Source organism: Camelus ferus, chromosome 9, assembly GCF_009834535.1.
Source record: "Camelus ferus isolate YT-003-E chromosome 9, BCGSAC_Cfer_1.0, whole genome shotgun sequence".
Taxonomy (NCBI): domain Eukaryota; kingdom Metazoa; phylum Chordata; class Mammalia; order Artiodactyla; family Camelidae; genus Camelus; species Camelus ferus.
This window is the reverse complement of record NC_045704.1, coordinates 9,253,246-9,277,108: the sequence shown is the minus strand read 5'-3', so window position 1 is coordinate 9,277,108 and position 23,863 is coordinate 9,253,246. Positions and strand designations below refer to the sequence as shown.

The following is a 23,863-nucleotide window of genomic DNA, read 5'->3' as shown; positions in this document are numbered from 1 at the left end:
TAATTGTCAGCGGTAGGGGTTCTGGACTGGGAGCAGGGTAGGCAATGAGCTCACGGCAGCCCCGCTCCCTGCCAGAGCTCTGACTCACGCTCCCCATTACCAAATTTTTTCCGCCTCACAGCTGCTTAGTGCAGTGTGTGTGTGTGTGTGTGTGTGTGTGTGTAGTACCCCTCCTCCACCCAAGCCTTGACCCTTAGTCCTTTCAACCCCCGACCCGTTTCCTAAGGAGACACACAAGTTCAACCACCGGTCCCTCAGACGGGGCTGGGGACTTTGTGCACAAATCTGCAGGGCGGGGGGGAGGTGTTGGAGAGAGGGGTTTCTCAGTCTCTTTTTCCAGTCCAGGAAGTCCTTCCTGGTGTCTGGCTGCAAGCCCTCTTGCTGCATCGTGAATCCCAGATGTGCTAGGTCCCCAGCCCCAGGAGCTGATGTGAATTTACCCTCAATCCCCTGTACTGTGGTCCCACCACACTTCCCTGGCTGGACAAAAGAGGAGGCAGATGGGTGGGCGCCCCACCCATGGCCCCTGCTGTCCCCCCAGGCACACCCCTGTCTGGATCCTTCCCTGCAGCCTGCTGCCCCTTAAGCATCTCTAAGTACAGCACGCCTGGCCAGCGTCTCCCGTGTGGGTGTTTGCAGTTGGACACCCTCCCTCCCGCCTGCCACCGCCCTCCTCCCCAGGCCTCAGCCGAGGGCCAGCCCCCTCCCCGCCCCCCCTCCTGTCCCCTGCTGCCTCCTCGGCAGCCTCTCTTCCTCCTGGCAAAGCGTCCAGCCCCTGCCTGCTCCTCCGCGGGTCCGGGTCCTGGGCGCCTCCGCAGGCGAGTCCCTCCCTCCTTCTCTCCCTCCCTCCCAACAGTGGCCACCACCTCCTCCCCTCTCTCCTGCTCCTGTCCCCTTTCACCCCATCCCTGCCCGGACTCTGCAAACATGAGGGTCTTGGCCTGCCTCCTCGGTGAGTGACCCCTTCTCCTCCGGGACTCAGGGGCCTAGGCCCCACCTTCTGACCCCTGAGCTCATCCACTTGAGAGACTCAGACTTTTGGGGCCCTGTCCCTGTCAGCTTGGGGAATACGGGACATCTGGCTCTCCTTGCCTGATTCCCCAATTCCCCAGGGACCCAGCCTCTGGCATACCCCATCCTACCCTTTTAGGAGCCCTAGGGACCTACCTGCCCCCACCAGAAGCCCTGACCCTGTTGGGGGCACCCCCCATTTGCCCTTTAGCCAGGCCCCTGGGGGAGCGCACAGCCCTGACCTGTGGCATCTGGAGCCCCGCCCATCTCTAGGACCTGAACCTGGCCATGCCTTCGGCCCAGACTTCTGCTTCCAGGGGCAGGGTTTCTGGTGCAGAGGCGTGAGGCCCTCACTTTGTCCCACTCCTCCAACCTCCCTTCCAGTGGCTCTGATGGGGATCCAGGCTGTTGGTAAGTGGCCCCGAACAATTCTGTCTGGCCTTGCTCAGCTCCAAGCCCACCCCATGCCCAGCCTCACCCTCCACTGGGACCCTGGCCCCCCCATCCACCTATGACCTCGGGCACCACATCCCCCAGAACCACCTGGGTGTCCAGCCTCCTGCTTCCTATGAGGCATCACCGCTCTTCTGGGCACCCAGGAGTTGGGCTCCCAGTCATGCCCTGCAGGACAGCCCCCAGCCCCTGCCTACCCCCTGCCCCAGGGTCTCTAGGATGTCACAGCCTTTCCTCTGTTCCCACAGAGCGGCTGCGTCTGGCCGATGGCCCCCATGGGTGCGCTGGTCGCCTGGAGGTGTGGCACACTGGGCGCTGGGGGACCGTGTGTGACTGACGGCTGGGACCTGCGGGATGCCGCCGTGGCCTGCCGGGAACTGGGCTGTGGTGGGGCGCTGGCCGCCCCTGGAGGCGCCTTCTTCGGGGAGGGCGTGGGGCCCGTGTGGCTGAGCGAGCTGGCTTGCCGGGGCAGTGAGCGGCAGCTGGGCCTCTGCCCCCACCGCGGCTGGAAGGCCCACATCTGCTCCCACGAGGAGGACGCCGGCGTCGTCTGTGCAGGTAGGGGACCCTTGACCCCCTCTGGGGGCACTCCTTCTGAGATGGCACAGGGACCCAAGTCCTCAGCTCAGTAACTCTGAGAATCCAGAAGTCCATACCCCCTGACACCACCTACAAAGCCAGGACTTACCACTGCCCTGGAGAGCCCAGCCCCCACCTCACTCAGGGCCTTCCCTCTCCATAGCATCTGGGTGTTGGACTGTGGAGATGTTGAATAAAATTCTCCAAACAGAGAAGGAACTTTGAACCAAAAAACAAAGCAGGCAATTAGGAAGTTTATTCTGGGGAACTCACAGGCAGGAAAGATCAAGAGGATGGCAGACTGGAGGCCTTAATTTGCAGCCGGGCTTCACTCCACCGAAAGGGTTGCAGGGAGATTAAAGAGGACCACAGCTAGAGGTAGATCTGACTACCAAGGGAGAAGCATGTCTGCACGGTTGGGAACTGGAGGTTTTCCTCCCTCCGGGGGTCTTATGACCATTATTCCTCATGAGTGGTTAACCTTGCATCAGCAAAAGGCATTCTTCCTGTTTTTACATCGAAGGAAGGGAAGGGTAAGAGTTGATAGGGAACCTATCTGGCTTGGGCACGTTCCTCGTGGTAGGCTAAAACTCAGCCATGCAGAGAGGGGTGGGGTAGGACCATGGGCCTGAAAAAATGGATCAGTGTGACGTCTCCTGAAGGTCAGCGTGTGGCCGACTCCAGGGACCAGGACAACACACCTTCCATCCTGGATGGGGACCCCTGGCCGGGGCTGTCTGGGGAGCTGAGCCCTGGCTCTGAGGAGCCCCCCGTGACGCATGGTGAGCCCACCCCGCCCGTTCCCTCTCTCCTGCTGCAGCTGGGAGGGAGAAGGGGCAGACAGAGGCCCATCTCCAACACACTCCTAAGGGCCTCTGCCATGGCCCCCTTCAGACCTTTGTGGACTCTCAGGGCTGACCTGCAGCTCCAGGAGGTGCAGCCCTGATCTCCCTCTCTGCTGTTTCCTCGCCAAGCCCCCCGCCCAGCCGGGACCCCCCAGAACAGCTCCCGGAAGAAGAGCCCCCGGCCGCCCAAGCAGGCCAAGTCCACTAGGGCTCCTTTGCTGACTGCTGGAGCCCCCCGCCAGGGTAAGTGCCCGCAGGCATCCCGTCTGCAAATCTGGGTCGGGGAGGCCCGAGGTCCCACTGGACCAAACTGGGGAACTGCCCCCTGGGTGCTCTCCTCTTAACCTGTGGCCCCAGCAGGGCTCCAGCATGCACCACATCCCCGGGGATTCAGTCTGGCCCAGGCTCCCCATCATGTCCCTGCACCTTGCCTGGTCAGGAGACCCGGTATCCATGGCTGCTGGCGGCCGATCTTAGGCCTCTGCCCACTCCAGGGCTCAGTTTCCCCAGATTGAGAACGAGGGTGCTGTAATCTGCATGGCCTCAGCTGCCTCACACGAGTCCCCTCACCGTCCCCCTCTCTCCCTGCTGTCCCCCCAGAGCGGCTGCGCCTGGTCTCCGGCCCCCATGGGTGCTCGGGCCGCCTGGAGGTGTGGCACGGCGGACGCTGGGGGACCGTGTGTGACGACGGCTGGGACCTGCGGGATGCTGCTGTGGCCTGCCGGGAACTGGGCTGTGGGGGTGCTCTAGCTGCCCCCGGAGGGGCCCGATTCGGCCCGGGTTCAGGGCCCGTGTGGATGGACGACGTGGGGTGCGGAGGCGGAGAGCAGGCCTTGCGGGACTGTCCCCGAAGCCCCTGGGGCCGGAGCAACTGTGACCACACAGAGGATGCAGGGCTGGTCTGTACCGGTATGTCTGTCCCCTGCCTCCCCAGACCCCCTCCCGCAAGGGCCAAGCCCCACTCCCCACTCACTGACATCACAACACCTGCTTTAAGGAGCTCTCCAACCCCCTTCCCTCCTTCTCTCCCTCCCCTCCTCCCTTCTTCCCTCCCTTCCACACCTATTCATTAAGCACCAGCCCCTGCTGGAGACAGACACAGCACACACCTGAGACCCTGTCCTGGCTCTCATGACTTTCTGTTCGGGTGCTGTAGGACACAGCCCGCATGGGGCAGGGATGGCCCACAGGTGTGGGTTGGGACATTTCAGGGGCTGCAGGCTGACAGGAGATGCACCCCCAGTCAGGGGTGCAGGAGATGCCTAAGTCAGTGGACAGGAGTGGAGAGAGGGTGAGGATTTCCACCTGAGACCTTGCGCCATGCTAAGTGGCAGTCGGGAGCCGGCTCTAAGCCTCACCCCTGCTTGGACGGGCTCGCCTCACCTTCCCAGATGCAGACTGAGATGTAAAGCAAATGGCCTAGAACCTGACCCGCCGGGTCTGTCCCGCAGCACAGATGGATCTGGGTATCTGGTATGCAGGGAGTGGGGGGACAGAGACCAGGGGCACACAGGTTGGGGCTCAGGTCGGTGGACTGGAGGCAGTAAGGGTGACCCCTCCACGTGCTGTTATATTGTGGAGAGCTTGTGAGGACGGAAGTGGCATCTCTGGATGCCCAGTTTCTGGGAGGTGAGTGGAGGCTCCAGAGGAGGTCAAGTTGTTGTGGGGAAGAAGTGAACCCCACTGAGGGAAACAGGATGGTAAGGAACTGTGGGTTTCTTACCATCTTTGCTCCTCAGGGCAGCCCAGAGAGGGAGCTCCCTCTTAAAGCGGGGAGATTTAGGCCAGAAGTATCTCAGCCTCTCTGGCCTGTCCTCTTCTCTAAAACACCAATGGGGGTGATTTTGCACCACCCCCCCAGAATGGGGGCTAGAGAGACAGACTCCACACTCCCCAAAGGTGACCCAGCTCTCACCCTAAAAGGACCCAATGGAATTGTACTCCCAGACCAACTAGAGTTTGGTATCTAGACTAGTGGTTCTCAACCTCGGGGCGATTCCCCACCCTGCTCCCCAGGGGACATCAGCAATGTTTGGGGACATTTCTGGTCATCACAACTGTGGGGGGAGTGGGGGTGCTTCTGGGGCCCAGGGACACTGCTGGACATCCCACTGCATACAGCACGGCCCCCACAGCAGAGAATGATCTGACCCCTGATGTCAGTGGTGCTGAGGCTCAGAAGCCCTGCTTTACTGGCCTGGGGAAGGCAGCTGGGGAGTGGGGAACCACCTGAGGAGTTAGGGGGGCGGGTCAAGACCAGTGTTGTCCCTGGGGAGGCAGGGACGATGTTGGGAGGTAGGGGGTGTGGATAGACCCGAGTTGGACTCTAGGTGAATGACTAACCATCCCGGAGCCTTTTCGTCCTTTGCAAACTGAAGGTGGAGGGCCGACTCCAGCACCATCTCAGGCATGACGCAGGACCCCATGTAGCCGTGCCTTCTCACCCATCCTGGGTCCCTGCATGCACCTAGGTGCCGGCTCATCCATCACGGTCTTCCCTCTCTGCTCTCTCCCCCTCCCCACATCCAGGCCCGGCCCCTCGGCTGCGTCTGGCCGATGGCCCCCATGGGTGTGCTGGCCGGCTGGAGGTGTGGCACGCCGGGCGCTGGGGGACAGTGTGTGATGACGCCTGGGACCTGCGGGACGCTGCTGTGGCCTGCCGGGAGCTGGGCTGCGGGGGGGCGCTGGCCGCCCCCGGAGGCGCCTTCTTTGGGGAGGGGGCTGGACCCATCCTCCTGGATGATCTTCGCTGTCGGGGAAACGAGACAGCCTTGCGGTACTGTCCGGCGAGGCCCTGGGGCCAGCACGACTGTCATCACCGGGAAGACGCCGGGGCTGTGTGTGATGGTGAGGGGGAGAGGCCAGAGAGGTTGGGCGTTGGGGGATCTCAAGAGGAGGGCAAGAACTGGGGGGGCTCGTGTATTTTCCTGATTATACCCCGCGTGTCCCACACTCCCCCATCCCGACTGCCCACCCGCCCCATGTCGTGCTTGCCCCTGAACCCTCCCCTACATTGGGGTCCTAGGCCACGCGGTGTGGGGAGCCGCCTACAGCCCAGCAGTGGGTGCTGATCACCTCTTCCGGCCCAGGTATGCCTCCCGGATACGTCCCTCCCACGGCCCTGCCCCCCACGGCGAGCCAGGCCCCTCGGACAGCAGGCATTTCTCCTCCACCTGCCTCCCCTGCTGCCCCTCAGGAACCTGGGCCGGAAGCTGGTGAGTTCCTTCTGCTCCCCCAGATATGGGCCTTGGCTTCTATTTCCTGCCCCCAGATGCCCTCCCTCCCTGCTCAGACTGTCTGGGGGTAGGGGAGGGTGGAGGGTGGGAGATAGCCCACACTCAGAAGGGCCCCTGCTGGGCTTAATGCTTTGCTCTCACAAATCTGGAAGGCACTGGGTCAGCGATGGCTGTTCTTTTAAAACACAGGCTTCATTATCAGTCAGGTAGGGGGAGGCCAGCAGATGAGGAGACGAGTGTCATTGGAGAGGTAGTTGGTTTCTCACCGTCCCCAAGAGGAGGGGACACAGCATGCCACACGGCACAGGGCCACATGAAAAAGCACAAGGGTCCCTCAGGAAGTGGAGGCACTGATGGGTGAACGTGGGCAAAGCCTTGAGTGCGGCTTCTCTGGGGAGGACTGGACACGGCAGGGTGGGCAGGCCTAGGATGGGCTGGTCTGAATCATTCCGGCTGGCTCTGGAGCGTAACCTGCCCCCAGGTGGGGGGGCGGGCGTGGGCTCTGGGTGGGTCAGGTTGCATCTGAAGGGCACACTCCCAGTCCCGTAGTTTCCTATGTCTGGGGGTTAGCAGTCCCTTCAGAGCAGCAAGGCCCCAAGATGTCAGAGCATCAGGTACAGCAGATACAAAGCCACCATGCATACAGCTATCTCCTCAAGGCTGGAAAAGGCTGAAAAAAGCAGGAACTTGATCACCATTACCAGAGGCCTCCTTCCCCCTTTTCTGAATAATAATAATAAAGCAACTGCCATATACTCAGCACTCACTGGCTCACGTGACCAGTGCTGTTCCAAGCCCCCTGTGGATGGCATCGCCAGGCAACGCTCCCAGCCACTCACGCCATAGGTACCGTCTGGTTTCCACGTTAGACATGAGACTACACAGCTCAAAAGTGGGAGAGCCGGGACTTGAGAGTGCAGCCAATTTGTTCCAGAGCACACTTTCTTTTTTTTTTTTCCAAATTGTAGTAACATATGCACAGAAAATTGACCATTTTAACCATTTTTAAGCATACAGTTCAGTCGTATAGAATACATTCTACAGTGCTGTGTAAGCATCACCACCACCACCTCCAGAATTTTTTCGTCATCCCAAACATACGCTAGACCCATTAGCACTCACTACCTGTCCCCCATCTTCCCAGCCCCTGGCACACACCAGTCTTCTGTCTCTCTGCATCTGATTAGGTACTTTATGTATAAGTGGAATCCCGCAGTGTTTGTCCTTTTGTGTCTGGCTTATCTCCTTGAGCATCATGTCCTCCAAGTTCATCCATATTGTAGCACATGGCAGAATTTTTTTCACGTCTGAATAGCGTTCCACTGTATAGATGGACTACACTTTGCTTATCCACTTGTCCATCGACGGACACTTGGGCAGCTCCCGCCTTTGGCCTGTTGGGAATGACGCTGCCGTGGACGTGGGTGTACGGGTACCTGACTGAGTGCCCATATCCACTTTCTTGTGGGCATCTCCATAGGAGTGGGGTTTCCGGATCGTATGGTGATTCTGTGTTGAGCTTTTTCAAGGAACCGCCCTTGATCCCTGACTCCGTGGCCCTGTGCCTGACGCAGACACTGGCCTGGATGAGTGCTTCCTGCTGGGGAGGAAGGGTGGGTGCATAGAAAGAAGGTGGAGGGAGGGTGGACAAAGACTCAGAGCCCGATGGCCTCCCTGACTCTCACTCTTTGGGTGTCTTCCACCCCAGGGTCCCCCCGACTGCGCCTGGTGGCCGGGCCCAGCAGGTGCTCAGGCCGGCTGGAGGTGTGGCATGCCGGGCGCTGGGGGACCGTGTGTGACGACAGCTGGGACCTGCGGGACACGGCCGTGGTCTGCCGGGAGCTGGGCTGCGGGGGGCCTCGGCAGCCAGACCCTGCTGCTGGCCGCTTTGGCTGGGGCGCCGGCCCCATCTGGCTGGATGACGTCAGATGCACAGGGACTGAGGCGTCCCTCGCCAACTGTCCCGCCGCCCCCTGGGGGAAGCACAACTGTGCTCATAATGAGGACGTTGGAATCACCTGCACTGGTAAGGAGGCCCTGGCCACCAATGGCTCCGGGAGGGCTTCCTGGAGGAGGGAACAGGAACAAACATTGGCACTAACATTGATTGAGTACCCACCTCCTAAGCCCCTGCCTTGGGCTGGCTGTTTTTGCACGTGATCACATTCACACCTCACAGTAAGTCCAAATTGGTAGCTGTTATGCCCGTTTTACTGACGAAGATGCTAAGGCACAGAGAGGTTATGTAACTCACCCAAGGTCACACAGCAGCTAAGTGGCATAGCCAGGATTCTTTCTCCTCCTCCTGCTCCCCACAAGAATCAAGGAGGTCTCCTACTTAGAGAGGAGCTGTGTCCACCCCAAGCTGAGAGGAGGCAGGCACAGGGGCACAAGGAGATGGCGAGAAGCCAGCGTGAGGGAGAGCCAGCTGAAATAAGCTCAGGAACGGCTTGCGCTGTTCATTCGCCATTATTTATCGAATGCCGGACACCGAGCTGAAGCCTGGTCCTCAGAATGCAATGGGCCCAGCCCTCGCCTTTGACACTTACATTTCACCGAGGGAAAGATGCACCAGCAAATCGTTGCAAACGCACCTGACATGTGACCATCTGGGAGGGTACCAACAACACCCTTAGCTTCCACAGTTTTCTAGAAGGACTTACAAAAATCAGAAAAGCTGTCCAACTCAGAAGCACAGTTTACTGCAGTGAAAGGACACAGATTAAATCAGCCGAGGGAAGAGGAGCTGGGCGCGGGGTCCAGGAGTGACCCTCTCAGGGCTTCCAGGGCAGCCACGCAGACAGCACTTACCTCCCCAGCAATGACGTGTGGCAACACACGTGAAGTGCTGCCGACCAGGGAAGCCCTCCTGGCCTTGGCGTCAGAGTGTTTATAGGCGCTCCGTCCTGAGATGTGGCTGGCTGCACGCTGGCAGCCCATACGTCACATTGTTAGCAAAGGTTATCAGGGTGGTCCCGCCCCCCAGGAAACACTGTTCCAGGCAGGACATTCCAAGGGCTTGGAGAGCCCCCCTCCCCAGTAGCCAGGGCAGAGGGCCAAACCTTTCTTTGGACAAGGCTAACCCACGCACTGCATCGTTAACTCTTGGCATCACAGTGTCTGCCATCGTCCCTGTCCTCCCCGCCTGTCTTCCAGGAACCCCCGGCCTGGACTCCATCTCAGACCCCTTCAGTTGGAGCTGGATCCCTGGCCTGGGTAGAGACCCGGATGCCTGGCTCCCAGGGGAGCTGGCCACCAAGCCCCCTGCCAGACTGACCCCCAGTGTGCTGGAGAAAACCACCAAGGCCCCAGGGAAAATGCCCAAGAGCACAAAGAAGTGGGTGACCAAGACTGCAAAGAGACCAGCCACTCAGCCTCCCGTGATGCCGACCACTAAACACTCCAGGGTCCAGGGCACTCGGAGTCCCCTAGAACTGACCTTGAGGACCACTACCGCCCGGACCATGGAGGCCTCTCGGAGACCAACCTCTGAGTTTACCACAAGGCTGACCACTGAGACCTCTCACATGCTGACCTCACACACTCCTGTGACTCGGACTCCCCGGGCCCCCCGGGAACGGACCTTTAAGACTGTGGCAACACCGACCACTCAAGGCCCCCAAGAAATGACCTCTGAGGCCACCGTGGAGCCATCGGCCAGGATCCCAGAAGGTTCTCCAGAGTCATCCAAAGACCCAGCCCCCTCCCCCACTGGGGGATCAGGTGAGTGGAAGGAGGGAGAAGAGTGAGGCTGACCCTCCTGACCCCCGCTGGCCCCTCCTGACCTGGGCCTTCTACCAGTAGGCCTGTTCCGAGTTCGTCTGGCTGATGGGCCCAACCGGTGTGCTGGCCGGCTGGAGGTGTGGCATGCTGGACGCTGGGGCACCGTATGCGATGACAACTGGGACCTGCGGGATGGCACCGTGGCCTGCTGGGAGCTGGGCTGTGGGAGAGTCCGGCCCCGAGTGGGCAAAACCCACTATGGCCCTGGGACCGGGCCCATCTGGCTGGATGACCTGGGCTGCAAGGGAAGCGAGACCTCGCTGAGCGACTGCCCCGCAAGGCCGTGGGGACAGCATAACTGTGACCACGAGGAGGACGTGGGGCTCACTTGCACTGGTACGCCAGGCGGGGCTCAGCAGGGCAGCCGAGGGCATGAGGTCAGGGTGGCAAGGGAGTGGGGACCCAGAGCCGCTACAGGAGGTTCCAGAGGGGGAGTCTGGAGCAGCGGCAAGGACCTGAGACGGGACCGGGCTCTCCCCTTCCCCACTTTCTCCCAAGGCTACACAGACGAGGAGGATTACCCACCATGGACCTGGGACCCCACGTCGGGAGAGGACCTGGCCAAGAGGACCACCACCGCAGGGATGCCTGGACACATTCTCTCCCGGGGCACCACCGGGCGCCCAGGGGTCCCCTCCCCAGCAACGAGGCGCCTTCCTGGCACAGGTGAGGGGCATAGCTGGGGTGGGGAGGGGGCCTCTGGAAACCTCTGTGCACCTCCCTGCCGGGCTTCCAGAAAGACCCTCCTAAATGAGCAGGCCTGGGTCTCAGAGACCCCAGACGGGTTTTCCTCAGCTCTGGAGATCCTAAAAACATTCCCTCCTTGGGCTCAACCAAACACTGTCCTCCAGAGCCGAGAAGAGACCCCCTCCCCCACCACTGTTTGAAAACAGACCCAGCTCAGCGGAGCCCAGCACCCACCCTCCAGAAAAACCGACTGGAGCCCGTGCCCCTCAGTCCACAGCCTTGATGGAAATCCCTCCAGACCCTATGGCTGAGGCCCACCCTGTCACCACAGACCCATTCTCCCAGAGCACGCTCTGATCTGGGTTGGGCTATGGCTCAGAGGCCCGGTGGGGACATCTGGATGGAGGGTTCTGTTCCCAGCCTGACCTCCTTCCTCTGGCCAGTGGGGGCAGCCTCTGGCCCCACAGCTCTGTCCCCCTCTGTCTCACTGTCACCTGTTTCTCTCCTCCCATCTCTGCCACCTTGACCCAACTCAGCCCCACGTTGCCGGTTTCTCTGCCCGTGTATGTGTATGTACGTGTGCATGTGCATGTGCATGTGCGTTTGTGTATATGTGTGTATGTCTGTATGTGTGTGTATCTGTGTGATCTCTAGTCCATCCCTACTCAGGGTCTGTCTTGATCCACCGCTGATCCCACCTCACATTCTTTTTTCCTTTCAAGTCTCACCCTCATCTCTGTTTTTTTCACCGTCAGTTTCTTTCTCACCATCTTGCTCTTTTTTTTTTTTTTTCTCTCCTTGTCAAGTTCACAGCCCCATCAATTCTATTTCTCTGTGTTTTTCCACGGTCGACGTTTTGCCTTTCCCCCTCCGCGTCTGGTTCTTTTTTTCTTTCATTTTCCGTTTCTCACCCCCTCCTCTATTTCTATTTTTCTTGGTCAGTTTCTCTTCATCTCTTCTATGTCTTCCACTTTTTCTAGTTTCAGTTTCTCACTCGCATCTTCTCTATTTCTTACTGTTTTCATCTTTTCAGCTCTTTCTCTTTCGCTGTCTCCCCCCGCTCGTCTCTTTGGCTCATCAGTCTCACCAAATTTCTGATTTTTTCTCTCCTTACCAAGTCCCCACTGCCATCTCCCCTACTTCCCACTGGTTTTCACGGCCCGCTTCTCTATCTCCCCTCCGCATCCTCCTTTTTCTTTCACTCTCGCTGCCGCGCCCTCCCCGCTGTTTCCCACTCGACCCCCGCCCAGGCTCGGCTCTCCTCTCTCCCTTTCTTCATCCTCTGAGTCTCCATCGCGCCATCCCCTCTCCTGTCTCCCCCTCGCTCCTCTCCCTGCCTCCCTCCACGTCTGCATGGAGGCTTCCTCCCGGGTTCTCCCGACCCCTTCCCCGTGCGGCGGTCGCCCCCTCCCCCAGGCGTCGCAGGTTCTGTTCCTCCTCCGCCTATCGCACCAACTGTGCTTCTCAGCCCTCTCCCTCCCCGTGTGTTCCCTCCATCCTCCCCTACGCCTCGGGGCCGCGTGGGTCGCCCCGCGCCCCTCCGCTCGCCCCTTTCGGCCCCCCGGTTGGACCCCGCCTCTCGCGCGCGCCGTTTCCCGCCTTTTCCGCACGCTCAGCACGCATGCGCACTCTGCGGGCTTCGGGGAGAGGGTGGAAGGGCAGACGTCACTCCGCATGTGACGTCACAGACGCGCTGCGCCTCCTGATTGGCTGGCTGATGCACACCCCGGTCATAAAGGCGGGTGAAGTGCACTGCGGTCCCGCAGGGCGGTGTCTGTTTTCGGTCTGGCTTCGTCCTGGCGGGGAGGGGCGGGGTGGAGAGGCCTTGGGGTCTCTGCGGTTTGCGGTGGGGGCGACCGAAGTTGTGAGTTAGGGCTCAGTTTCCAGAGGTGGTGCAGCACACTGCACGTGTGGCCGGGATTCCAGAGCCTTTGTTCTCGGCGACCCGGCGCCGCCTCCCTATCCCGTAGCGCCCCCTCGTGGCGGAGACGGTCAGACGCTGGGCGCTCGCACCGCTGAGGACGGCCAGGTCCCGCCCTCCGGGAGCCCCTCTTCCCGGTGGGGGAGAGGCGGTACATGAGCACAAATAAGTGCAGAACGACAGACTGCGCGATGGAAATCTCAGGAGTCGCATGAACAACCTTAATAATGGGAAGACTTGGTCAGGGAAGGTATAGCTCAGTGGTAGAGTGCCTGCTTAGCATGCACGAGGTCCTGGGTTCAATCCCCAGTACCTCAACTGAAAAAAAATTAATAAACTTGATTACCTCCCCCAACATGGCCCTAAATTAGGTGCCTTAATAGATCAAGAAAGAGACGACTTGTAGGGAGGGGCAGGGCAGGGCACGCGGGAAAGAAACGACAGATCTGAATTCCTGTCTTCATTAGCAAGGTGACCTTGAAAAAGTACTCTCCTTTGAAAAAAAAACAAGAGCTCCAGGGTCTCTGAAAGAGTCAAGGAGTGCCAGGAACGTATGATTCCACCAACTGGATGGTAGATCCTGGTGTTGACCCTGTGTTTCCGGTGGGAAAAATGAGGCTCAGAGAAGTTAAACTTCAACTCAGGAGCCACGAGTTAGATCCATTTTAAACGATTTCACACACGATTTGCTCATTGGGTTGGGAAAGATGACTGAATTGCTGAAGTAATTAACAGCGTGAGTAATTAACAGCGTGAGTTCTGGAGTCCAGCTCCCTGGGTACCAGATGTGGCCCCACTGGGATTAGAAGTAGCTGAATGACCTCAGGTCCTAATCCAGTGAGCCCAACGTGTGTGAAATCATTTAAAACCGCAAAATGTTGGTTGTTAAGAGTTATTTACTGTAAACGAGCAACAGCTGCATCATCCCAGGGATGGAGTGATTATTTCTAGTGAAGCAATCAGGAAAAACCTTGTAGAGGAGATGGTATCGTTTCCACCAGCAGATGCCAGGATGAAGGGGATTCTCCGAGGAGCAAAGGCTGGAGTTGAGAAAACTGCATTGCCCATCTAAGGCACGTCATCTCTGCAGACACTTAGCTCTCTTGTGTTTAGCTGTGTCAGTTTCTTTTGCTGCCATAACACATGACTGCACATTAGAGGCTTAAGACAGTAGGAGCTTACTATTTTGCAGTTCTGGAGATCAGGAGTCCTACAGGAGTCTCACTGGCTAAAATTAAGGTGTCAGCGGGGCTGTGTTCCTTCTGAGGCTCCACAGGAGAATCTGTTCCCTTGTCTTTTCCAGCTTCTAGAGCCCCTGCATTCCTCACTGTGTGGCCCCTTCCTCCATCTTCAAAGCCAGCAACATTGCAGCTCTCTGGTATTTTTTTTTTTTTTTTTTTTTTTTTTTGCCTTTTATATCTTCTGTCACTCTAGCTGGGAAAGATTCTCTAATTTTGAGGATTTGTGTGATTAGATTCAGTCCACTCAGATTAATACAGGGTAATCTCTTCACGTAAGGGTCTGGACCCTTAATGACATCTGCAAAGTCCCTTTTGCCACATCAGGTAACATAGCCACAGGTTCTGGGAATTAGGGTATGGACATCTTTAGGGAGCATTGTTCTGTCTACCATGGGATCTGTGTTGTAGAGACATAGTGGAGACTTTTTTTACATGTTTGTTGAGTGAATGAACAAACAAAGGAGTAAGAGTTCACCATGTAAGTCAAGAGAGTTGGGGGAGGGTATAGCTCAGTGGTAGAGTGGGTGCTTAGCATGCATGAGGTTCAATCCCCAGTACCTCTATCAAAAATAAGTAAATAAACAAAGAAACCTAATTACCCCCACCCCAAGACAAACGAAAGAGTTGAGAGGGAGTGTACAGAAGATGAAGCTGGAAGCTTATGAAGTTTGAATTCTTTGGTTCACTGAAGCAACACTTTTTTTCCTATTTTGTGACGGGGAGGTAATTAGGTTTATTTATTTTTTTAATGGAGGTACTGGGGATTGAACCCAGGACCTTGTGCATGCTAAGCAGGCACTCTACCACTGAGCTATACCCTCCCCCTGAAGCAACATTTCTTGAGGCTTCCTGGATGATGGAAGTTGGAGATGCAGACATTAACCAACCCCAGGGAACATAGCAGTGGAGCAGAGCAAGGGAGGGGAAAAGGGAGGGGCTGAGTTGTAACTTAAAATATGAGAGTCAAGAGATGACTTACTAAGAAAGTGCCATTTAAGTGACAGACTCAGGAAGGAGAGGGAGGAAGCCATGCAAATATCTGTTAGGAGAGTGGTCCATAGGGAGGGAACAGCATGCGCAAAGGCCCTGAGGTGGGGGTGTGTGCTTAACTGGTTCTAGAAACAGCAGCAAGGTCAGTGGGACTGGAGTGGTTGATGGGGATGAGGGCAGGAGATGAGGTCTTTGGTCCATTGTAAAGATGTCCCCTGTGAGGGGGCTAAAGGAGCATTCCAGGGAGACGGGGTGCACACGCAAAGGCCCTGTGGTGGGACTTTCGGAGGACAATAAGGATGCCAGCATCGCTGGAGTGGAGTGAGCCAGGCAGGGTGAGAGTGATAGGAGGTGAGGCCAGAGTCTGGGTTTTATTCTGTGTTCACAAGCCCTTGGTGGAGCATTTGAAGCTAGGAAGGTCATGATCACATGTGCACTTTCAAAGGAGTCCCTCAGGATGTTGCCAGGGGAATGGGTGTAGGAGCAAGAGTGTGTGCAGGGAGGGTGTAGTTCAGTGATAGAGCACGTGCTTAGCATGCCTGGGGTCCTGGGTTCAATCTCCAGCACCTTCATTAAAAAAACAGAAGAGTGAATGCAGGGAGACCAGGAGGTCCATGGAGAGGTGGCAGTGGAGATTGAGACAGGTGTGCTTGTTCAAACTATATTCTGGGGGTTGAGCTGATGGGTTCGAGTGATAAGTTGAGGAAAAGGAGGTGGGGGATGGACCAGGGAACACTGCAGGGTGTGTCCACAGGATCTAGAATGGGGATATTAGAAGCTTCATTGGTGATGTGTTTGACAAACCCAGGCGGAGACACTGGATGTGCAATCCTGGAGCTCCGAGGAGCGCCTGGGCCGAAGACATAAGTTTACAGGATGGAGTTTGCAGCTGCGGGAATGCATGAGGCTCTGCAGATAGCTATGTCGAATGGAGTTCCCACATGCAGCGGGGAACGTGGGATGACTCATGGGTGTGGCATATCGCTGTAGGTTATAGCTGCGCAGAGGGGAGGGCATCCAAGATTAAGTGCCAGATTAAATTTAGAGGTTGCATGATAAAAAAATAACAATAACAATAATAATTGCTAATATTTGAAGTGCATCACATAGTTTAACTCACTTCCTGTGGAGCGTTATGAGATAAGGACTGTCCTTAACCTCATTTTACAGAGAATTTGAGGTACAGAGAGGTCAGGACAGCAAAGGGCAAGAGCTTAGATTTGAACTCCAGCATTCACCGTCTTAACCACTCCAGTCACAGAGACTGGGAAGGAGCCCGTGACAGAATTAGGCCTGAAGAACCCAGGAAGCATAGAGCTGGGCGTGGCCTCTTCAAAGCGGAGAGGGGAGAGGTCTTTGAATCAAATCCCAAAGGATGAATAAAACCAGGGAAGGAGTGGAGTAAGGCCAGGAGATTTGTACTCAGAGGGAAAGAGATCCCCATTTAGAACCAGGTAGATCTGCCAGGTCTGAAGCCCAAATGCTGCTCCTTAGTTGTGTGACCTTGGGAAGATTCCTTGCCCTCTCTGGACTTCAATGTCGTCATCCGTAGCGAAGCTGCAGCTTCTTCACCCACCCGCTCCCCGTGAGATTACTAAAAATTAAAATGTCAGACAGCAGCAAGGATGTAGGATAAAGGTGGATGTGAGACTCTGCACCTACTTGGGAGGGCAGTCTGACAATATCTAGGGAGATACATCTGCCTTCCACAAAGCAACTCCACAATCAGGTGCTGAGGAATTCTCACTCATGAAGAATTCACAGCAGCCATATTTGTAACAGCAAAACTGCCCGTCGGCGTGGGCATAGATAAATCGGCGGTTGTATATTCATATCCTAGAATATTATACAAAGTTAAAAAGAAGGAACTAGACTTATATGTATTTAATTAAAAAAACTGCTCATCACCTGCCAGCCCTGCGACCCCACCGTGCTACCCATTTTAAAGATGAGGAAACAGAGTCATGGAGAAGTTGGGTGACTTGCTCAGGCAGGGACTGAGCCAGAAAGCAGGCGCTGAGAGGGGTGTGCCGTGTGCAGGTATTCGCGCCATCTCCCTAGCTGTAGGAAGCTGAGGCATGCGGTGACAGTATAGCAGCAGGGAGTCCCACGTGTGCGGCTGAAATGAAAAGACATGTCTGGGCACTGTAAACTGAATGCCAGGCAGCGGCTCCCCGACCAAGGGCAAGGGCGGTTTGGCCTCACAGGGCCTGCCACTGCAGTGCTGCTGCTTTTTGCAATGTATACTTTAATGAAAAACTTGAATCGATCACAGACTAATGGACCATGAGCATGTGGCCATACCTTAGAGGGCATTTCAAGTACACGCAGACCCAAGGAGCATGCCTGCACTTGACGGGCCGACATTTTACCAAGATGACAGCTGCAATCTGTGTTCTTGACAGAGTCCTCCTAAACCCAGCGTCTTGGTCTTGGGGAAAAAATCTTTAGTGATTCATTGCTAATGGGTTTTCCCCCAACCTTTTTTTTTTTTTGTCCATTTTTAAATTATCACTGCTGATGGTTTTTAAAATTCCTAGTGTGTATGGCCATTGGCAGGATTTCCTAGCTTTCCTCTTAGGGTATTTAACAGGCATGGGAAAGGTATTTAATTAAGAATGGTGACTAACAGGAAACCACAGCCGAGGTCTCCGCAATGCTGGGCATCAGGGTGGAAACAGACTCTTGTTCTGTTAGCGTGAGCATGTTAGCAGGTGGCAGAGCAGGGGTTTCTGCCACTGGAATGGCTGGCGGCAGAGTTCACAGTGACCACGGCTGACATGCCTGGCATCGCGGACACCATTCTTCTGCCTGGTTTTCCATGCAGAGTGGGAAAACGTCTTAATATGCTCGCTTGGCTAGAAAAATAGAGGGGGAGGGAATTCCAGGTAGAGGAGACGGCACAGACAAAGGCTCAGAGGTGCGGACAAGCTTGAGAAGCAGGTGTGGACAGCACGTTGTTTGGGAGAAGATGTGGTAAGGTGATTCTGGGGAGATGGGCAGGGGCAGTTTATGAAGGAAGATGAGGAATGTCCCATCTTCCATGGCTGTACAACTTCATGAATGTACTAAAAACCACTGAACTGCACATTTTAAGTAGGTGAATTGTAAGGTATGTGAATTATAGTTCAACAAAACTGTTGTTAAAATAAGTCTTTGGGCCAGTCAAGCTAGAAGAGGAATCATCTTTTTATTCTCCCTGTACAAAATGGCATATATAGTAAATTTATATGTCATATAAAATTGTTGCAATGCAGAGATTATCGAAGTGTATTAAGCCAAAAAAGCATAGGATAGATCATGTTACAGAAATGTTCCAGGTAGTTTATTATAGGATTTTTCCCCTCTTGCAAAAAATACAGAATGAGCAGGTCAGGGACCTCAGGAAATTGAAATAATAACTGTCCTTATTATATAAGCTAGTTTAGTCCCAACTCCTGTAACTGGTAGCTGAGAGAATCCCACTGAATCACCAAGGTGCCTGTGAGGTCAGGGAGAAGATTGGGGTGATGGTCCAGTTGAGTCAGGGTGAGGCTGGAGCGGGGGCCCAGCAGGAACAGAGGGTCAAAACCAAGAGAGGTGAGACTCAGTTCTCATATCTCTCAAGGTGACAAGGATGGTTATGAGTCTTCCTGGATGTGGGGACATGCCTTTAGGAGGGGTCCTGGCCAAGGGGACCCCCACTGCAGGCATACCTGGACCCTGTGCCACCACTGGCACCACCAGGAGCCCAGGCCATCCCTCTCTAGCTCCAAGATCCCATGGGGACACAGGTGAGGCATGTAGCTGAGGTGAGGGGGTCAGGGTGTTTGTGTGGTGGGCTGGAGAAGTTGACTCCAAATTTCCCAGTGGTGACCCAGCTTTCACCCTGGAAAGCCCCAGTAGAAATGTATTCTGGGAGGAGGGTAATAGCTCAGTGGTAGAGCTCATGCTGAGCATGCAGGAGGTCCTGGGTTCAATCCCCAGTACCTCCACTAAATAAATAAACTTAATTACCTACCCCCCCCAAACAAACAAAAAGGCAAAAACAAAAAAAGGCATAAAATTATTTGTCTTGATTCCCGAGATGACCTTTCTGAGACCTCCTGCATTCCCCCTCATGCTTCTGCGCCTCCAGCATCTGCTACCGTCTTTCTCTTCCTTCACCCATCTCGGCCCATCGGGCCCCCTCCTGCACCAGGTACCCCTCCACACCCCTACATTCCCCATACCCTCTCCTGCTTCCTCCCCCACCATCCTGCACCCCCACCACGTTTGCACTTCCTCCTGCATCCTAGGGTACCCCGCCAACGTCCCCCGCTCCCCAGCCCGCCCATCTCCGCATCTCCCCCAGAGGGGAGGACGCCAGGTGGCGCCTGGAGACATCGTTGGAGACGGGGAGGTGGGGCACTAGGGCCGGGCGAAGTCTGCCGGCGACCCGTGACATCACGAGGCTCTCTGCCTTCTCATTGGTCAGTCCGTCCCTGGAGGGCGGGCCGGGCCTCAGAGTGGGCGGGGCAGACTGACCTCGGCCGTCCGTCTTTCTTCCTCCAGGTTCCGCAAGGAAGCCGTGTATGGAGCGCCGCCTGCAATGGCCCACTGTGGCCAGGACGGTGCCCCCCGCCCCTTCCTCAGCTCCCCCCGCCTCGTCGGGGCCCCCGGGCCCTCTGCTGACTTCTGACTCCACGCCGCAGTTCATCCCCGCCGCCACCGTTTCAACACCGGAGGTGACCTCTGACCTTCCTGCCACCTTGCCACCCAGCCCAGAATCGGCCTCCTGGGTGAACTCTCACCACACCTTGACAACCCCTGGCCTTATCTTGTCCACCCCCGATGCCACCGTAGTTCCAGCGCTGACCCCTGGGCTTCCACCCACCCTACCGCCCACCCCTCCCAAAGAACTGACCTCTGACCCCTCTGTACCGGCAGCGGTGACCCGCCTTTCTCCTACCTCAGAGCTATCACCGGAATCTCACACAACCCCAGGCTGGGACACAACTCCATACCCCAGCACAGTCCCAGAACCTCCCAGTTCCCCAGACCCCTCCACAAGCCCTGACCCCACAGCCACCATAACGTCTCACGCTGCCACTACCTCTCACCCCACTGCCACCCTTTACCCCACCACGACCTCTCACCCCACCACAACTGCTTACCCCACCACGACCTCTCACCCCACTGCCACCCTTTACCCCACCACGACCTCTCACCCCACCACAACTGCTTACCCCACCACGACCTCTCACCCCACCATGACCCCTTACCCCACCACGACCTCTCACCCCACCACAACTGCTTACCCCACCACGACCTCTCACCCCACCATGACCCCTTACCCCACCACGACCTCTCACCCCACCACAACCCTTTACCCCACCACGACCTCTCACCCCACCACAACCCCTCACTCCACCATGACCTCTCACCCCACCACCACCCCTTCCCCTCCCCCCACCCCTCATCCCATCACCACTGCTCACCCCAGCACAGTCCCTCACCCCATCACAACCCCTGAGCCCACAACGACGTCTCGCCCTGCCACAACCCTTCATTCTGCCACAACCCCTCACTCTGCCACAACCCCTCACTCCACCACAACCCCTCGACCCACCACAACCCCTTACCCTTCCACAGCCCCTCATTTTGCCACCACTACTTACCCCACCATGACTCCTGACCCCACCTCAACCCCTGTGATCACTACCAAGTCCCTTCTAACTTCCTTGGGAACAGAACTTCCCTCTCCCTCTCTGGCACCAACAGTCAAGCCCAGCCTGCACCCCCAATTGACCTTCACAGGGGCTCCTCTCCCCTCCACATCCGAGATATGGAGCCCAGAGCCCTCTCCAGCGTCAGAGCCCAGCCCCTCCAGGCCCTCTCCAGTCCCAAGCATGGACACACTGTCCACTGAGAACTTCACTCAACCTAGAAACCAGAGCCCCAAACTAACGTCTCCACCTACTCATACTCCACACTCAGCCTCTGACCTCACTGTGACCCCTGACCCGCATCTGCCCCCTATTGCTCACCCCTTGGATCAACCTCCTCCTGACCACCTCACCCTAGGGCCAACTCCTGGCCAGAGCCCAGGCCCCCTTGGCCCATGTGTGGCCCCAGTGCCACCTGTAAGGGTCATGGCTTGTGAGCCACCTGCCTTGGTAGAGCTGGTGGCCGCTGTGAGGGATGTGGGTGGCCAGCTGCAGAGGCTGACCCAGGCCCTGGAGCGGGACCAGCAGGAGCGCCAAGCCCTGGGACTGGGGTTGGCCCAGCTGGTGGAGGCTGCCCAGGGTCTGGGGCATCTGAGTGAGGTTGTGAAGAGACTGGCAGAGGTGGCCTGGCCCCCCACCACATCTGCACCAACCACTACCACCCCAGAGGAGGAGGAGAGGCCTCTGAGGGGAGATGTGTGACCCTACCTGAGATTTGAGAGACTTAAGACACTCCCAAACCAACAAAGGAAAACCAAAGTATCTAATTAAAAACAAAACATGAATGATGTTTCTGGAGGACTGGGGCAGATGGAGTCTTGAGATTGATCTATTTGTGAATACCACAGTCACCATGCAAGATGGCGATGATGATGGTGAGGATGATGGTGAAGATGATAATGGTGATATTATGATGAGGATAAAAGTGATGATGGTGATGATCATTATGATGATAACAGTGGTAATCATGGTGATGATGATGGTCATGAAGATCATGGTGATGAAGACCATAGTAATGATAATCATGATGGTGATGATGGAGAAGTGGTCATAGTGATGATGGAATGATGGTGATAATGGTGATGAAGATGCTCATGGTGATGATGGAGAAGATGGTGATGAAGATGGTCATGGTGATGGTGATGATGGAGATGATGGTGATGGAGGTGATGCTGATGAAGGAGATGATGGTGATGGAGATGATGGTGTTGATGGTGAAGATGCTCTTGGTGATGATGGAGATGATGGTGGTGATGATGGTGATCATCATGATGGAGGTGATGATGGCAATGATGAAGCTCCACAAGGGCAGCAGTCTGTCTTGTTCACAGATGCATGCCTGCCCAGCTCGTGGAACAGAGCCTGACCCGGAGTGCACACTCGTTAATACCTTCTGATGGACGAGCACGTAATAATCATAGTAATGACTAATATTTGTCGGGCACCTCCTCCGGGCCAGGCTCTGTTCTGAGGGCTTTGTGTGCATGATGTTACTTTACCTTCACGAACACCTGCCAAGGAGCATATGGTCAACACAGCTCAGCAGAGGGAGTGAGCTTTGGGGCCTAAGTGCCTGAGTTTGAGCCCCTGAGGGCATGACCCTGTGCCAGTGACTTCCCTTCTTGGTCTGGAGTCTCCCCAACTCTAAAAGTGGGAATAACAGTAGCACACACCTCCTGTGGCAGCTGCGGTGGTGCGCTGACGGGTTAACACGGATGCAGAAGTGCTTGGGCCAGGCCTGGCTCTCGAGTGCTTATTATGTGATCGTTGTTATTGTGTGTGTCCCCATTTTACAGACCAGGGCACTGAGGCACAGAGACACTTGGTCACTCAGGGAACACGTAGTAGTGTCATGACTGGTACCCAGGCCTGTCTGACCCAGAGCCCTTGCTCGTAAGAAATTACATGCCCAAGTCAGATGATCCTGGATTCGAGACCATGTTCTGGCTGTGGGACTCTAGCAGTTAATTTCCTTTCTCTGAGCCTCAGCTTTTCCACCTGCACAATGGGGTTAGTGATTGTCCCTGCCTCCTGGGGTGGTTGCGAGGATTAGACGAGTTCACACAGGTAAGGAGCCCAGGCCCCCTTGGCCCATGTGTGGCCCCAGTGCTCAGTTAACAAGAGTGACCGTGATCTCTCCTAACTCTGCTTCTCTGTGCCCGGCCCAGTGTGGACTCTTAATGCACCACATCCCACCCTCGGTATAGCCCGTGGAGGGAGGAACTTGATCCCTGTTTCAGAAAAGGCCTTGAGGCTCAGAGAGGGCAAGCCCCTTGCCTAAGGCCACAGAGCAGAACTGCGGGACTCAGAATAACACAAGGCAGATTCCCCGGCTCCAAGCTTGGCCTGGGGTTCCAGCTTGGGACTTCCATGACGACCCCTCGCTGAGGTAGACCCCTCCTCTCTCTGGGCCTCAGCCTGCAAGCTGGGGGCTGTCTTGGAAGACCCACAAGTCCTGTTCGGACTCCTGCAGAGTCAGGCAGCAGGAAGCTGTTCCCTCCTCCCCCTCCCCCCAGACTGGAGCCCGGCTCAGAGGCCCTGGAAGGTCACGGAGCTGGCGCCCCCGCAGTCCGGCAAAGGCCAGTGGGGTCTAGTTACTTGCTGGGGGTGGGGAGGGATATTGTCTGGGGGTCTTGATAGATGAACTGCCTTCCCCTGCCAGCAGGCAGAGGAGCATGCTGGGAACCCTGTCCCCAGGTCCCATTAAGCCCTAAGACTTAAATAACTGCTGACTGGTAACCTGGGGAAGGCTGTGCCTGCACTCCCCTTGCCGTCCTGGGTAATCAGGGCTCCGAGGATGGCACCCCAACTTGGAGGCAAGAGGTCTCCTTTTCCATTTCCAGGAGGGAGCAGGTGAAGCCCAGCTCTGAGTCACCACAGAGTGCCCCACTGGGGTTTCAGGCTTCTGGCCTCTGCAAGCCAAGGTTGAGGGGGGGCTATCGGGCACTCGGGCCCAAGGTCCCTCCACCCTCTGCCACCTTCTGCCAGCCCCAAAGAAGCGGGTGCTTAATTATCCGGTTACTCTATCCCCACTTGGCCAGGCAGCTAAGCCCAAACATCTGGCCCCTGGGCCCGTGGCCAGGATGGGCAGCCAGCCCCCACCAACGGCTGGTCCTGACGTTGGACACCTCCCACGGGACATCTGAGCCCAATCTTGTGCCTGCCAGCTTGCAACAAGCCCAGAACAGTAGCTACAGAGGCCTAGCAAGCTTGCCACAGAAAAAACGTTTGACAAAATTAACCCCCATTCATGGTTTACAAACACGTTCACAACACATACACACGCGCACGCGCACACACTTTGCTAAGTAGGAGCAGAGGGAAGCTCCTTAATCAGATAAAGGGTGGAAAGGAGGGCACTGATCTATTTCCCACGGGCAATGTGACCGACCATACAGAAAACCTCCAAGAGTCAAGTGGACCAGTGTTT

General features: G+C 56.4%; 1 protein-coding gene across 1 annotated transcript; it reads left to right on the top strand.

Moving 5' to 3' along the window:
* Window positions 1–65: 65 nt before the first annotated feature.
* Window positions 66–21,239, top strand: SSC5D (scavenger receptor cysteine rich family member with 5 domains). Its single transcript, XM_032487637.1, is given in 14 exon segments — window positions 66–952; window positions 1,396–1,422; window positions 1,713–1,798; window positions 1,800–2,022; window positions 2,706–2,825; window positions 3,018–3,131; window positions 3,489–3,797; window positions 5,418–5,735; window positions 5,978–6,103; window positions 7,833–8,150; window positions 9,281–9,847; window positions 9,929–10,243; window positions 10,406–10,573; window positions 19,280–21,239. Coding segments are annotated over 14 exon segments (4,980 nt in total). The 5' UTR covers window positions 66–519; the 3' UTR covers window positions 21,136–21,239.
* The last annotated feature ends 2,624 nt before the right edge of the window (window positions 21,240–23,863 follow it).